At 38.4% G+C, this 12,870-nt stretch overlaps 3 protein-coding genes across 4 annotated transcripts in view; 2 read left to right on the forward strand and 1 right to left on the reverse strand.

The window, feature by feature from the left end:
* LOC121947384 (uncharacterized) overlaps positions 1–1,555 on the forward strand; it is a 32,029-nt gene extending 30,474 nt beyond the window's left edge. For both annotated transcript variants that reach the window (XM_088082124.1, XM_042492418.2), the window contains 2 exons: positions 132–312; positions 901–1,555. In XM_088082124.1, the coding sequence (XP_087938250.1) occupies positions 132–312; positions 901–1,097 (378 nt within the window). In that variant the 3' untranslated portion in view covers positions 1,098–1,555. The remainder of the gene's footprint in view (positions 1–131; positions 313–900) is intronic.
* Positions 1,556–2,189: 634 nt separating this feature from the next.
* Positions 2,190–6,681, forward strand: ube2t (ubiquitin-conjugating enzyme E2T (putative)). Its single transcript, XM_042492420.2, has 7 exons — positions 2,190–2,348; positions 2,642–2,754; positions 3,883–3,952; positions 4,680–4,785; positions 4,891–4,989; positions 5,431–5,514; positions 6,335–6,681. Exons 2-7 carry the CDS (start codon positions 2,646–2,648, stop codon positions 6,449–6,451), a joined length of 585 nt encoding a protein of 194 aa, XP_042348354.1. The 5' UTR covers positions 2,190–2,348; positions 2,642–2,645; the 3' UTR covers positions 6,452–6,681.
* The window catches only part of lgr6 (leucine-rich repeat containing G protein-coupled receptor 6), a 50,614-nt gene continuing 43,514 nt past the window's right edge, over positions 5,771–12,870 (reverse strand). Inside the window, exons 16-18 of the mRNA XM_042492377.2 lie at positions 11,316–11,470; positions 9,223–9,303; positions 5,771–9,097 (exon numbers count right to left, since the gene is read on the reverse strand). Of these exons, the coding sequence (XP_042348311.2) occupies positions 7,851–9,097; positions 9,223–9,303; positions 11,316–11,470 (1,483 nt within the window). The 3' untranslated portion in view covers positions 5,771–7,850. The remainder of the gene's footprint in view (positions 9,098–9,222; positions 9,304–11,315; positions 11,471–12,870) is intronic.

Here is a 12,870-nt window from a genome sequence, read left to right on the forward strand (position 1 = left end):
AGAACTCAACAAACAGGCAGCCAAAATCTGAGAAAACTTAAGCTACTTGTCAGCAACAACATTGTATTTGAAATGGGAACATTACTCACTTTTGTATTAAAGGAATATTTCTCTTTTTCTTTGTTTCACAGATGGCAAGTGAGCGATTGAAGGAACTCGTGGCCAGTGGGAAAGTGACACTGTACCACTGTGATGTAGCAGCGATGCCTCTGGAAGACAACTCTGTGGATAAAGTCTTTCATTGTAACTGTTACTACTTCTGGCCTGACCTCAAGAAGGGAGCCACAGAGATACACCGTGTAATGAAACCAGGTAATAGTAAGACAGACTTTATTTTCACTGCAAATCCAAATTAACACATGTCTCACATGTGTGACATATTACCTTACTCCCAGTTTCGACTTTTTGAGCAACCACCCTCTTTAACCCTTTGAACGTGGAGCAAAATCACATCACTTTTAATTTAAAAATTAGAGCAAATTAGCTTGATTTATTTTGCAAACATGGAAAAAAGACAATGAGCAACTTCGCAAGAAATGTCCTGCAAATAGCAGGGAATAAGTGAAAGGTGACACGAAAAATGACCTGAAAATCGAAAAACAACGGAAAATGTTAAGAAAACTACATACATGTTTATCATAACTATTTAAAATTATGTTACAGAAATATATGTAGTATTACTTTAAGTAATTAGTGTTACTACTTTTTAGTAAAAGTAGTAACACTTTTTTATTGTACCTTTTTTACTATTTTTTGCTCATTTTGCAGGGTGATTTCTTGTAAAGATGTTAATTACCTTGTTCTTATGTTCGTGAAAAAAAATCTTTTGCTCAGGTTTCAAAGGGTTTAATGATGCTTCTCTGCACAAATGTTCTTTTTTTGTCTCTTGAACCCTCTCAGGAGGTCTAATGGTAGCCACACTGAGGCTGTCGAATGTGGCTGCTGTGGCAGCAAAACAACTGATACCAGGGGAAAACTGGCGCCCGGAGGCCTACATGACAGCTCTGACAGACTCTGGCTTCACTGACGTCAGAATGGAAGACAAACAGCTGAAATATGTTTCTTTTCAAGCTATCTATGCTACTGCCTCAAAATGAGATTGAAATCAAACTTAAGGTGAGAGGCTGCGTGAATTCTTCCCCACTTCTGGGATTGTTAACCTTTGGGAGACTTAGTTTATTTTGGGTTCTCCTTTCTTTGGCAGATTTTAAATGCCTGAATGAAAACATATCAAACAGGAATTCAGTTTAATTCAATGTACATTTCTATTTGCCGAAATAACTGAATTGTTTTTAATTGTGACATGCATGCTTGTACATTATAAGTCAGACAAAAAAAGTTACGAATTATGTTCTAGTCTTGCCCAACGGAGGGAAGCACCAATACTAAATGCAAAGCACTGTAATGAAAAAAAGATAAAACACTTTACGAAGGGGCGATTGTCTTTTAAGTAAGGATTGTGTTAGGGCAAAACTGAATTCATTTCTTAACATTAATGTGAAGACATTTGAAATCTAAGTACAGTCACTAATAAAGAAACTGGAAGTCAAAGTGAGTCAACATGTTCTTGTTCTTTTTTTTTCCTGTATGTTCCAACCATAGATAGTTTATGGTTTAACCCTTTAATTGGTTTGATTTCTTTCAAAAACAGAGGGAGATGGTAACATCAGCTTAAAAAGATGTGGCCCAATAATTAGCTAAAAAAGTTACAAGAAATCACCTGAAAATATCCACAAAAAAAAGGGGAAAAGGCCTAAAAGAGTGTTGAGGAAAAATAAATGTATTTATTTTAGATATTTATTATAACATAATCTTAAATATAAAATTATTTTAGTTTTAAATAAAGTTTTTCGGGGAGCATTTTTCCCTAAATTTTGGGCAATTTTAGAAATAATCCTCTTTTTTCTTTTTCAATAATAATATTTTTAGGCAACTGTCTTATCACATTCTACTTAGCCTATTGCATGCAACTTTTGAGACATTTCTAGCCCAGTTGGTCATTACCCTTTTCCCGATGTTTTAGAAAGAAATTAAACCAGTTTTAAAGGTCAAAAAGCTTGTGGGAAGTGTCTGAACCTAGCACAAAAAAAAATCATTATCCAGGTTTCAAAGGGGTTTGAAGTGGTACATTTAAAGACATCACCGGCTATTCAACGGTAGGCGGCGATCGTTGCCCGGTGGGGTGCAAATCACCATTAAAACAGGAGAAGAAGAAGTTGAACACGGGAGGTGACGTAGGAGAGGGAAATCCAAAACACAGCTCACGTCCTCTTCTCTCAGGCGGGTTTGTCAAGTCCAAAAGTGAAGTTGGGTTGTAAGCGGACGACAGTTGATAAAACGAGACTAAAGTAAGATTTAGTATCATGTAAACAATATCTTATTTTGTTATTGCACTCACAAAGACAGCCGGTGTCGTTCAGCAAGCTAAAACGTCATCTCGGAGTTGATAACAGCACAGCTAACGTTACAAAATGAATGACGTCTGGTGTTTATGATATCAAAAGCAACATTTTTATTAACTCACCGGGCTAACTTGGCTATATTTCGGCTGGCCATAAAGAACATAAAACACGAGGGGTCCCTTCTCATTGCCAGGTGTTTTGTGATTATTCGTGATTTGTGTCAATTTACTTAATTGTAGCAAAATGCAGAGAGCTTCCCGTTTGAAGCGTGAACTTCAGATGCTGAGCACCGAGCCACCTCCTGGGATTACATGCTGGCAGACTGAGGACAGGATAGACGACCTCCGGGCACGTAAGTCTTTCATATAGCGTAAGGGACTACTTTACTTTTTGATGGTTTATGACTTTTTGTCTGTCTGTCTATATATCTATCTACAAAAAGTTTTTTCTTTCTTGAGCCTTCTCGAGTGGCTGTGGGAAAATGCACAACCCTCCATTCAGTATAAATATCCACATTTCACAGTTTCTAAGTTGTGCTATTTTGGAGATTTTAAAAGAAAAAAAAACCTTGTGGATTTTGGGCTTCTGAGGGTATTGAAAATGTTTTCAAAATATGACCACTTAAAGTTGAATGTCCCTCCCCTAAGCCAAAACAAAAAAACATAATTCCCTCCCCAGATATCTAAAAGATGTATATAATTCTTGTATGTAGGTGTAGATCAGTTGTCACTTTGTCATCTACAGTTTTTCTGCATCTTTTAACATGAAAAAGAAAACAAGACCACATAACGCTGGTACTGGCATCCCTCCACTGGCTTCCAGTAAGTTTTAGGATTTATTTTAAGATTGGGATTGGGAAGGTTGTTTCTTCATATCTCAGGTAGAGCACTGACGTCCACTGATCAGATGCTCCTGGATGTTCCCTGAAGTAGACATAAAAACATACAAACATCTATATAAAAACTGTTCAGAACGTAGAAACCTTTCAATCACTGCAAAAAAAACCCCACCTCTTCTTGTTGACATACGGTTGATCTGCGCATGATACCTTGATCAGTTTCATGCTCCTCTGGGCTGCAATCGGTTCTCTGTTATGTTTATTTTTATTTTTTTTTATTGTTTTCTCATTGTATTGTGTCTGTTCAGCACTTTGGTCAACTGCAGTAGTTTTAAACATGCTCTACAACTAATGTTTGACTTGACTTAAATATCCATATCGGAAGTTCCTCCCCTGTTTTGCAGCATCCTCTCCTCTGTCATAAATAACAGACACTCCCTTTCTGCATTTTTAATCAGCAGTGTTCTTAATACAGATGGCTGACAAAACTGAATAAATGAGTAAGAAAACATAACGCATGCATTTTCCAAACACACTTTTTATTTGGGTTTCCTTCCATTTTTAACCCTTGTGTATATGGCAAGTTAAATGCCTATTTTATCCTCGTGATCAGGTATTTTTATCTCCTTCTCTGCTGTACAGAGATAGTGGGTGGAACAGGGACCCCATATGAAGGTGGACTCTTCTCCTTGGAGATCAAGATCCCTGAGAGGTACATGTTCTCAAAGCATAAACATTGACATTAGGGCTGGTAACTGTTTAAAAATATCCAATACCAGTACCAATACCAGTTTCCATAAAGTCATACCAATAAAGTACTTAATTTGATACTTTTTTCCTACTTCAGTTGGTAGTCATCATGTGAATGGGAGCGTTTCAGTTGCATAATATGGCTCCACCACTCTCCCCGTTTAAATGATAATTACAGAAATACATTCTGAAAGTGTTCAAATTATTAAAATATTTATCAAATAACTGTACAAACAACTCAGTCAAAAACATCACACCTGACTTCACCACAGCAAATACTGTATGAGACAGGTTGTAGCCGCTGTGGTCATGAGCCAATCACACATGGACCCCAGTAGGATAAGCTGTGCTGCAGGGCACAGCTAATGGGGATCTGAACAAATAATCAAATAAACAAATGGTGCATTCTTTTGAAGAACTTGCTGTGACTGGCTGCCAGCAAAACCATACTAATTACTAAGTTTAATGCTAAGCTTTTTAAAAAAATATATGGGTACAAAATGATTGAATGCAGGTATTGTTTGGAAAATTGGGGTTTCAGCACTACTTATTTTAGTCAATACTTTAGGTATTGAGTACAAATACTCTGCTCTAATTGATATGTTCTCTCTCTCTCTCTCTCTCTCATTTCCACGTTATAAACACTGACTGTTATCTACTTGGACTGACCTGCTGTTTTCCTCTTTTAGGTACCCATTTGAGCCTCCCAAGATGCGATTCTTGACCCCTATCTACCACCCAAACATCGACAATTCAGGACGCATCTGCCATGATGCCCTCAAACTCCCACCAAAGGTTGTTGTAATTACCAAAAAAAAAAAAAAGTTTTTCATCCACTTCCATTCTGGTTTTGTTTGCCTGCTGTCAAATTGTTACTGACATTTTTCTTTTAATATTTAGGGTGCCTGGAAGCCATCCTTAAACATCTCTACAGTCCTCACCTCCATTCAGCTGCTCATGGCTGAGCCCAATCCAGACGACCCACTCATGGCGGATATAGTGAGTCACACATAATTTTGCATTCAAAGATATGTTAAAGTATCATACATCTCTTACAGTAGAAAAACTTTATTGCATCATGAAATTGTGGTGTTTATTTTGCTTTTGTGAATATTATAATACAAAAAATGACAACAGAGCTTTTGCAAAACAAAAAATAGAATGAGACATTAGACATTAGAATGAGAGCTAAATTACATTATACCTAAGAAGAATTTTATACTCTCTACAGTATGTATTTTTATTTCAAACCAGAGGCTTTGCGCAACAATAACATGTTAATTTATCATTATCACTCTCAAATTTTTACCTTTTCTCACAAAAAAATCCTCCTGCAGTCTTAAAATTGCAATAGAGAGCATTTGAATTGTGATGCTGGGATCAATTGTGTATCTCTGCCGTATACGCCTTTGAAGAGACGCTTACATTTTTTTAATTCAGTCATCAGAGTTCAAATACAACAAACAGCTGTTCACGGAGAAGGCCAAAAAGTGGACAGAAGAACACGCTATTCAGAAGAACTTGGTAAGTCTTTCTGATCTTAGGGTAAAGCAGTTGTAACATATTAACCTTTTGTTTATGATTGAAACAGTTTTCCTCTTTTAAATTTTTTGATTTCATTATGTACTGACTGACGTCAGGTAGTCCGCATTATTCTTAATGGGTGGCTTGATTATTGTCAATTCAGGGTTCCTGTGCAGTTTCAGAAAGTATGGAATATGATTTTGGTAATTTCCCAGTCTGGATAAATATGAAAAAAGAAAAGAGAGTATGGAAAATATTTGTGTTTCCAGACTTTTTCCCAATAATATATTTATTAAATATGTTAAGGTACCATAACATGAGTGTAAATGTTAATTGATTTATATGAGCATCAGTACCTGGCTACAATCTCCTCGCAATTATTTGGCAATATTAATATGATACATAGTCAGAATATAACATACATTTTAACAGTTGGATTTTAAAACAATTAATTTACATAATAAACATTGATCTATCTGTACTCATATGTCAAATATGAAAATCTACAGAAAAGTCCTGAAATATGAGTCTGGAAAGGTATGGACTTTGGAAAAGGAAAATGTGTAGAAGCCGTGTCAGTTGGTCCATAGTACATTACTGTGTTATTGTGTAAACTGTGTAGTGGTATATTTTTACCACAAGGTGGTGCTGTGGTCCATCGATAGAATGTTTACTAATTTAATATTCACTTGCAACAAAGTACAACCTGATTGATGTTCAAATTTGACCTCCACATTTCATACTTCTTAGTTTTGCGATGTGGTAAAGCATATATGGGCAATGCTGTCATTGTCTAAAGTTTGTATCTGTCTTTATTCAGGGAGTGGTGCAGGGCAACAAAGAAAATACTCCGGATCCGAAAGTTTCATCCCGCAAAAGAGAGGCTTTCAGCGCAATGCAGGAGGCAGAAGAGCCAGCAAAGAAAACCTGTGCCTAGTTTCCCTTTCACTTGTCAGAACCGCAGGTCTCTCTTTTCCAGAGTCACCATGCCTTATACACCTGTCTTATTTTGAGGAGTTTGATTTTGATTTGAATTTTAATTCACGGCTAACACCTTCTTCCATTTACTATGTATTCATTCATCTTCCTAAACCAGAAATACCCACATATTTATATGTATAACGTTTATGTTTGTGTTTCGATATTAAATGTTATTTTACACTCTAATGCCAACATTCAGTTTATTTTATGTATTGCATAAAAATGCCTCGGCTTCTTGTGTGGTGGTGTGCTTCACAATAGCAGCATAATCAAAGTGGCTGGTGGTATATACAGTATGAAGATAATTTTATTCAAACATATGCTTACCAGTTGTATACAAAGTATGTACATCCTAAATAGCAAAGTTTTTTTTTCTTTACAAACTAAGGATTTATTTCTTAATATATAAAATTATATATTTGCTGTTTATCATATAAAAAGGGAGACAAACATCATAAGGCTGTAGTGAGTCAATACCATGCTAGTTCAGAGGTAGTTACATTTTATGTACATATTGCTAGCCTACTCTTAATGTCTGTGGAAAGATAGCTACATCCCATTCAGTCCGTGTAACTGCTTGCCTCCTGTTGGGCAAATTTGCATATTTGAGAAAGTCATGTAAACCATATGAAACTGTGCGATGTGTTTCTTGTTGCATTTTGCTGCCACATAAAGAATAACATTCTCATACCAGCTATTACACCGTTGCAAAGAAATATATCTGACAATAACATTTCTGTGAATGAAAAATGTTAGCTTACTCTGGTAAAAAAAAAAAATATGTCCTGGTGTGTCTGATAATAACTCCCTTTCTTTGAAACAGACTGTAGCAATAGGATAGAACTTATATATATATTTTTAAAAACAAACAAATACGATAAGTCCACTTAAAATATAACCAAACAATCTGAAACCTCTAAGCTGCATGTCTCATGATCACATTTCAGTATAAACATTTACACTTAAAATTCTACTGGTTCTACCTTTATTCCCCCTGGCTAAACCATTGATTTGTCCATTGCTTAGATTTTCCATTCAGCTTTTATTTGAGCTTTCTTTTTGTCATGTGAGTCCATGACTGATGCAGTCCACTGGGTAGTGTCTGAAATTGTCCATTATTTGAACAGACTGTTGTATTTTCTTTAATAGTCTTATCTGGGAAGGGAACTTTTAGTTGCAATCTCCATTTTCAGAGGCACTTTGTTGTGTTCTCATAGACTTCTCTAGAGCACTCTGCTGTCTCTGTGTGGACTCACTCTGGACGATTGATAGCCCACAGATGGCCTTGCTGTTGTGTCAATGATGTCCTTTAGTGTCCGTAGTGTACCAGCTATTCAGACAGCTAGCTTTGAGGCTCATGGATGAGAGGTGACAGATGGAGTAATGGTAGAGTGATACAGAGGGCAAGTGTTATGAATCACATCTTGATCCAAACTCTTCAGACATTCATCGTCGCTCAGGCTCCCTTCTCCGTCTGTCACTCTGTCTCTGTCTCTGGCTGTGGGTATCTGGCAAGGGATGAGAGGAACCGAGGAAGTAGAGGAGCAGTGGGAAAACCTGATTGGGTCCAGTCGGGGTTGATGAGAGGGCCCCCCACTGTAGAGGGCATCAGAGAGTGACACCTGTGTGGATGAGTCGGAGCAGGAGCTCTTCTCTGTTTCCACAGAAACCAGCGAGTCCAGGGTGCGGTCCCTGCGTAGCTGTGGACGCGCTTTGGGATGAGGCCAGAAGAAGAACTGAGCATGGTCTCGTGTGAAAAGGAGAAAGAGGAGGGGGTTGAGGCAGGCAGGCAGGGGCTGGAGAAGCAAGAGAACTGATTTTAACACCTCCTCCCCCAGAGAGAGGAGACCCAGGAGGGAGCAGAGCGAGAGGAAAGCTACTGGTACATAGAGCAGGCCATTGGTGAATATTAGCCAGGCAACATGTTTAATCATAGCGCAGTCCCACAGGCCCTCGCACTCTCCTCTGAGTAACTCCCAGTACAGGCGGATGTATGACCCCGTGACTATCAGTAAGCACAGAGTGTTCATCATGATGAGTGCCAACGGAAAGCCCAGGGAGGATGGCAGTCTAGAGGATGGCGGTGGCAGGGGTGAGGGAAGGCAGAAAGGTGAGGACCCGTACTCCCCAACTCCCACCAGTGGAAGAGAAGCAAGGGTGAGGGAGAGCGTGAGGCAGAAAAGTGCACATGTGCGCACACTCCCAAGGGAAGGGGACTTCCCATAGGCACGGGCACATGTCACGCTCACGCCACACTGCACAGCTGCCAGAGTTAGCAGCAACACACTAGCCTCGGACGCAAACACCCACACCCAACCTGTGGCCTGACAACCAGGACCACCCTCCCAGCGGGCACCGTGGTGACCAAACTCTCCCAGGGTTAGAGCATCCACAAGGGCCAGGGTACATGTGCACACACCGGTCAGCAGGTTGGAAGCACCCATGCAGGCCACTGTGAAGCGGAGCGGCGACAGGTAGCCGGGTGAGCCGAAGAGGGACAAGAGCAGGAGGGAGTTCCCCAGTAGAGACACCAAGGTGATGGACCACAAGCCCACACGAACCAGCCAACTGCCCAACAGTGAATCGCAGGGACGGAAAGGACCTGCAAACACACAAATCATCAGCTTTAGATAAAGTATCTGTAAACAGTGACATCACGCCTCAGATTCTTTGAACTATAATTGTGACAAAACAATTTGCAAGCTTGATCATCACCACTAAAGTTACCTGGAGTGGGTGTGCACTGGACACTGGTCTGTAGTTTGGATTCCTCTATTTCTAGTTGGAACTCCTCCAGGTCAGGGTCATCTGGAATTAAGCATTGTCAAGATTAATGTGTGTGAGGTTTTATAACAGCTGAAGGCTCATTTATACTCCCTGTACGTACGAAAATGTCCAAACTTTTTCGTGTGGGGGCCGGATTAAATAATGGAAAAATACCCGGGGGCCTGCTACTTCTCGTATCATGTGGGTTATCTGGGGAAAATATCCCGTACAAAAAAAACCAAAACAAAACAACGGTTTCATCTTACAGTGAAAAGGAATTTTCTTTCGATTTAACACTTCTTTGCTGTAGGGCTCTGTACTGGCAAGAACCTGGCAATACAATACATACCAAGACACAGCTTATGATTCCGTATTGTAATACTCAAGGCAAGGTGACATATTGTTGTATTTTTAGAATAAAACTACTTTAAAGGAAAACTGGAATAAAGACCATTTCACCATATGCATACAATTTGATAAGTTTACTTTTTTTTACTGCAATAAGAAGATTTGCACCTATATTTATCACAGCCCCTATAACGCATTAGGAATATAGTGTTAGGTTGGAAAGACAGCAAAAATTACAGCACTGCTATCTAGCATACCAGGGTTTAAGATATATGAATTAAAAAGAAAAACTGTGAAAAAAAAAACATTAAATCACAATATTCAAGCACAGCAATATATTATTTTACATCCCTACTTAGCTGTAGCCATGTCTGCTACCTGGCTGGATATGTCTGCTGTTAGGTTACCGTTCGATGCTTGTTTGTTGTCTGCTATGAAAACACATTGAGTCCGCCTTAGTAGTTCTTACACGGTGCAGCTCTACAAACAATCGTTCAATAGTCCTGCCATTGTGAGGTGAATGGAAAAAATGCAAAGTGATAACATAAAACATAAAGTACATTTTGAATGACAAGCCAAGAGGCATTTAAAATAGGTCTGAGTGCCACAATGGGCCCCAGGGCAGGACTTTGGACATGAATATTTTAATGCGTCCTTTCTGTTGGCATAGACAGTCAACCGATGGCACTACTCCAACCTGTATATAGTAAAAGAGTTATTATTCTATAATTTTGTTGTACGGTTAAGTTTGTGTATTTCTGTAATTAGGTGAAACAGTTGATTTCCTGGGATGCCAGACAAATTTCAGAATTATTTATGACAAATCAAATCAAACAAGTAAGTAAAGTAAAGAGGTTCTTTTGATTGCTTATTTGTAAAAGCCTGGGAGATGTGTGTCTAGTAATGTATGGCTGTATCACTATATGGGCCTGCCTATTTAAAACTAATTGAATAAAGTCTTGGAAATCAGATAAAATGCTATTGAAAAGTTAAGGAAATTCATTGGTAAAAAAAGGGGTTGGAACCCTGTCAGAAAACTTGCTCAAATCAGACATTAGGAAACTATGGAAAGTATGGATAGAGGGCTCTGTCTGTGTCCATATGCGTATCTAAGGTTGAGCATAAATGAGCCTTTATTCTGCATGTGTACATATACACAGTATACACCGTGGCAATGGCTTCAGGGGGTTGGCACAACAAAGGACGTGATCTAACATTCTTTTGCAATGATATAAAACAAACTGTTGAAGATAATTAGCACTTGCATGAAATTTGATCATCATGTTTTTCTAACAATTAAAGGTGAATAAATTTTAATCAGCACTATGTCATGCTTTAATCATCTTTTGTTATTCTATCTATGGTGCACCCACCAGTTGTTTATTTTAAGCTTTAATGACGCAGATTTAATGGTTTTAATTTCAACTTAGGTTCAGTTTATTGGTTTTTATATTTTATACCTGCCACGGGATTGCGTGGAAGGGTCAATGCTCATGTAAGTGTGCGTCAGCTGCCAGGTAGCTGTGGTTTTAGCAAAGCTCTGACATGTTTCAAGTGGGCTTGTGTCAATAATTAGGCAATGAGCACAGACATGGGGCTCAGATTTGTGTCTATTACTTAGCCCCCTAGTCACGGGCATGCCCTGTGTTTTTTACACTACATATATGCTCGCAATGGCATAATTTCGTAATGGCGTAATTTCTTACAGTGTGTGTCAGCGTGGATAGGGTACATGGGTACAGTCCTCTTGTGTAAGTCTTCATCAGTGTTGCTCTGCTCTGTGTCCCACTGGCCGGCTGGCTTGTAGCTATCACAGGAACCATACACACAGCACTGGTAGGCATAAGGCATCTCTATTACCCTGCAACAAACAGATGGAAGAGTATTCATAATAGACCAGGGAAAACAATGCCACAACAGATGGTTTAACAAAAAGGAATAGTAACAAAACCTTCAAACTTGCATGATCATTTTAATGTGAGCTTGAGCCGTACAAGCTTAGCTCTTATATAATATTGGATAATCACATAAATGTTTCAAAGCAACTTCAAGTCTTTATGAATTAGGAATGGGCTAATTAGTACTTCGTTTTAACATCAGTATTTGTTCATTATCGCAATACAAATAAAGACAGATGTGTAGATACCTAAATTGACCTTCTTCTATACTAAAAGTTTAAATCTTTTGGACGGGATAGTGATTTAACTGCCATTTATGATTGCTTGCACAGATCCATATTGCTGAAAAGATGGATACTGTATGTGCAGCTGCACTTCAGCTGATCTAATATTACAGACAGCATAGCAACCAGGCACAAGAGTGATGTTTTGAAGTATATATATATCTACTTTTGTCCCCACCTAATTTTAGTAATCAAGTCTCTTCTGTAGTGGAATTAACATCATATTATGAATACTCTTATCGTGATGGCCCACCAGCAGATGGAGACATGAAATACAATGCTTTTCAGTGTATGTAATATTCATTCATTGTGCAAAATAAGAAAAATACTTCAACTTAGTGTTGATGTTTTGTATATGTTTACTTAATCAAAAAAATCTATTTGTGATTTTGGCAGAATACAGCATGTTGGCTGATACTGATATTTCATTTAAAAGCCATTATCTGCCGATACCGATGACATCTCAATGTTATTGTGCATCCCTAAGGAAAACATAGCTGAAGTCTGAACCAGCTGACTGTTGTGAATGGTTTTACACAAACATTTACTATACACATGCTTTTGCAATGGCTTTCTGCCAGGAGTTCTGTTTTGGACAATGTTCTACAGTAATGCTGACATTGCCGCTTGATCACATGCCATCTCCTATGTCTTTGAAACTACCTCTCTTTTTTCACTGCACCTTTCCAGGCCTCCAGGGGTCTTTGTAACAAGAATTAACTTGCTGCTGACAAATGCTTCCTCATTGTTGAAGTTCAGTTCAGGAATGACATGCAGGGATTCGGTGTGATTAGTTTATTGTCAACCTTGGCTGCTTTTGGTAAATTAAAGATGTTATTAGAAAATTGTGAGAGGAAGGATAATTGGAGGTTTTGGAAGTGATGCATTGTTCCTTATCGCCACAGGTTACACACCTGGAGTTATTATCTTAAGTACATTTTTGATGAGAAACCAAAGTACAAGGTAATACAGATTGAAGAAGTATTTCACTCATATAAAAGGGGTCTTAACATAAAACTAGGCCATCTATGTAGTAGATACTTGCAAATACTTTTGAAATTGGTGCAATGTGATCAAAG

Source organism: Plectropomus leopardus, chromosome 9 (assembly GCF_026936395.1).
Source record: "Plectropomus leopardus strain MGB_pleo_1.0 chromosome 9, ASM2693639v1, whole genome shotgun sequence".
Lineage (NCBI taxonomy): Eukaryota > Metazoa > Chordata > Actinopteri > Perciformes > Serranidae > Plectropomus > Plectropomus leopardus.

Coding starts and splice junctions, on each gene's coding strand:
- ube2t (XM_042492420.2), top strand. CDS start 2,646: ATGCAGAGAGCTTCCCGTTTGAAGCGTGAACTTCAGATGCTGAGCACC. Junction 2,755..3,882: donor GATAGACGACCTCCGGGCAC/GTAAGTCTTTCA, acceptor TCTGCTGTACAG/AGATAGTGGGTGGAACAGGG. Junction 5,515..6,334: donor ACGCTATTCAGAAGAACTTG/GTAAGTCTTTCT, acceptor GTCTTTATTCAG/GGAGTGGTGCAGGGCAACAA.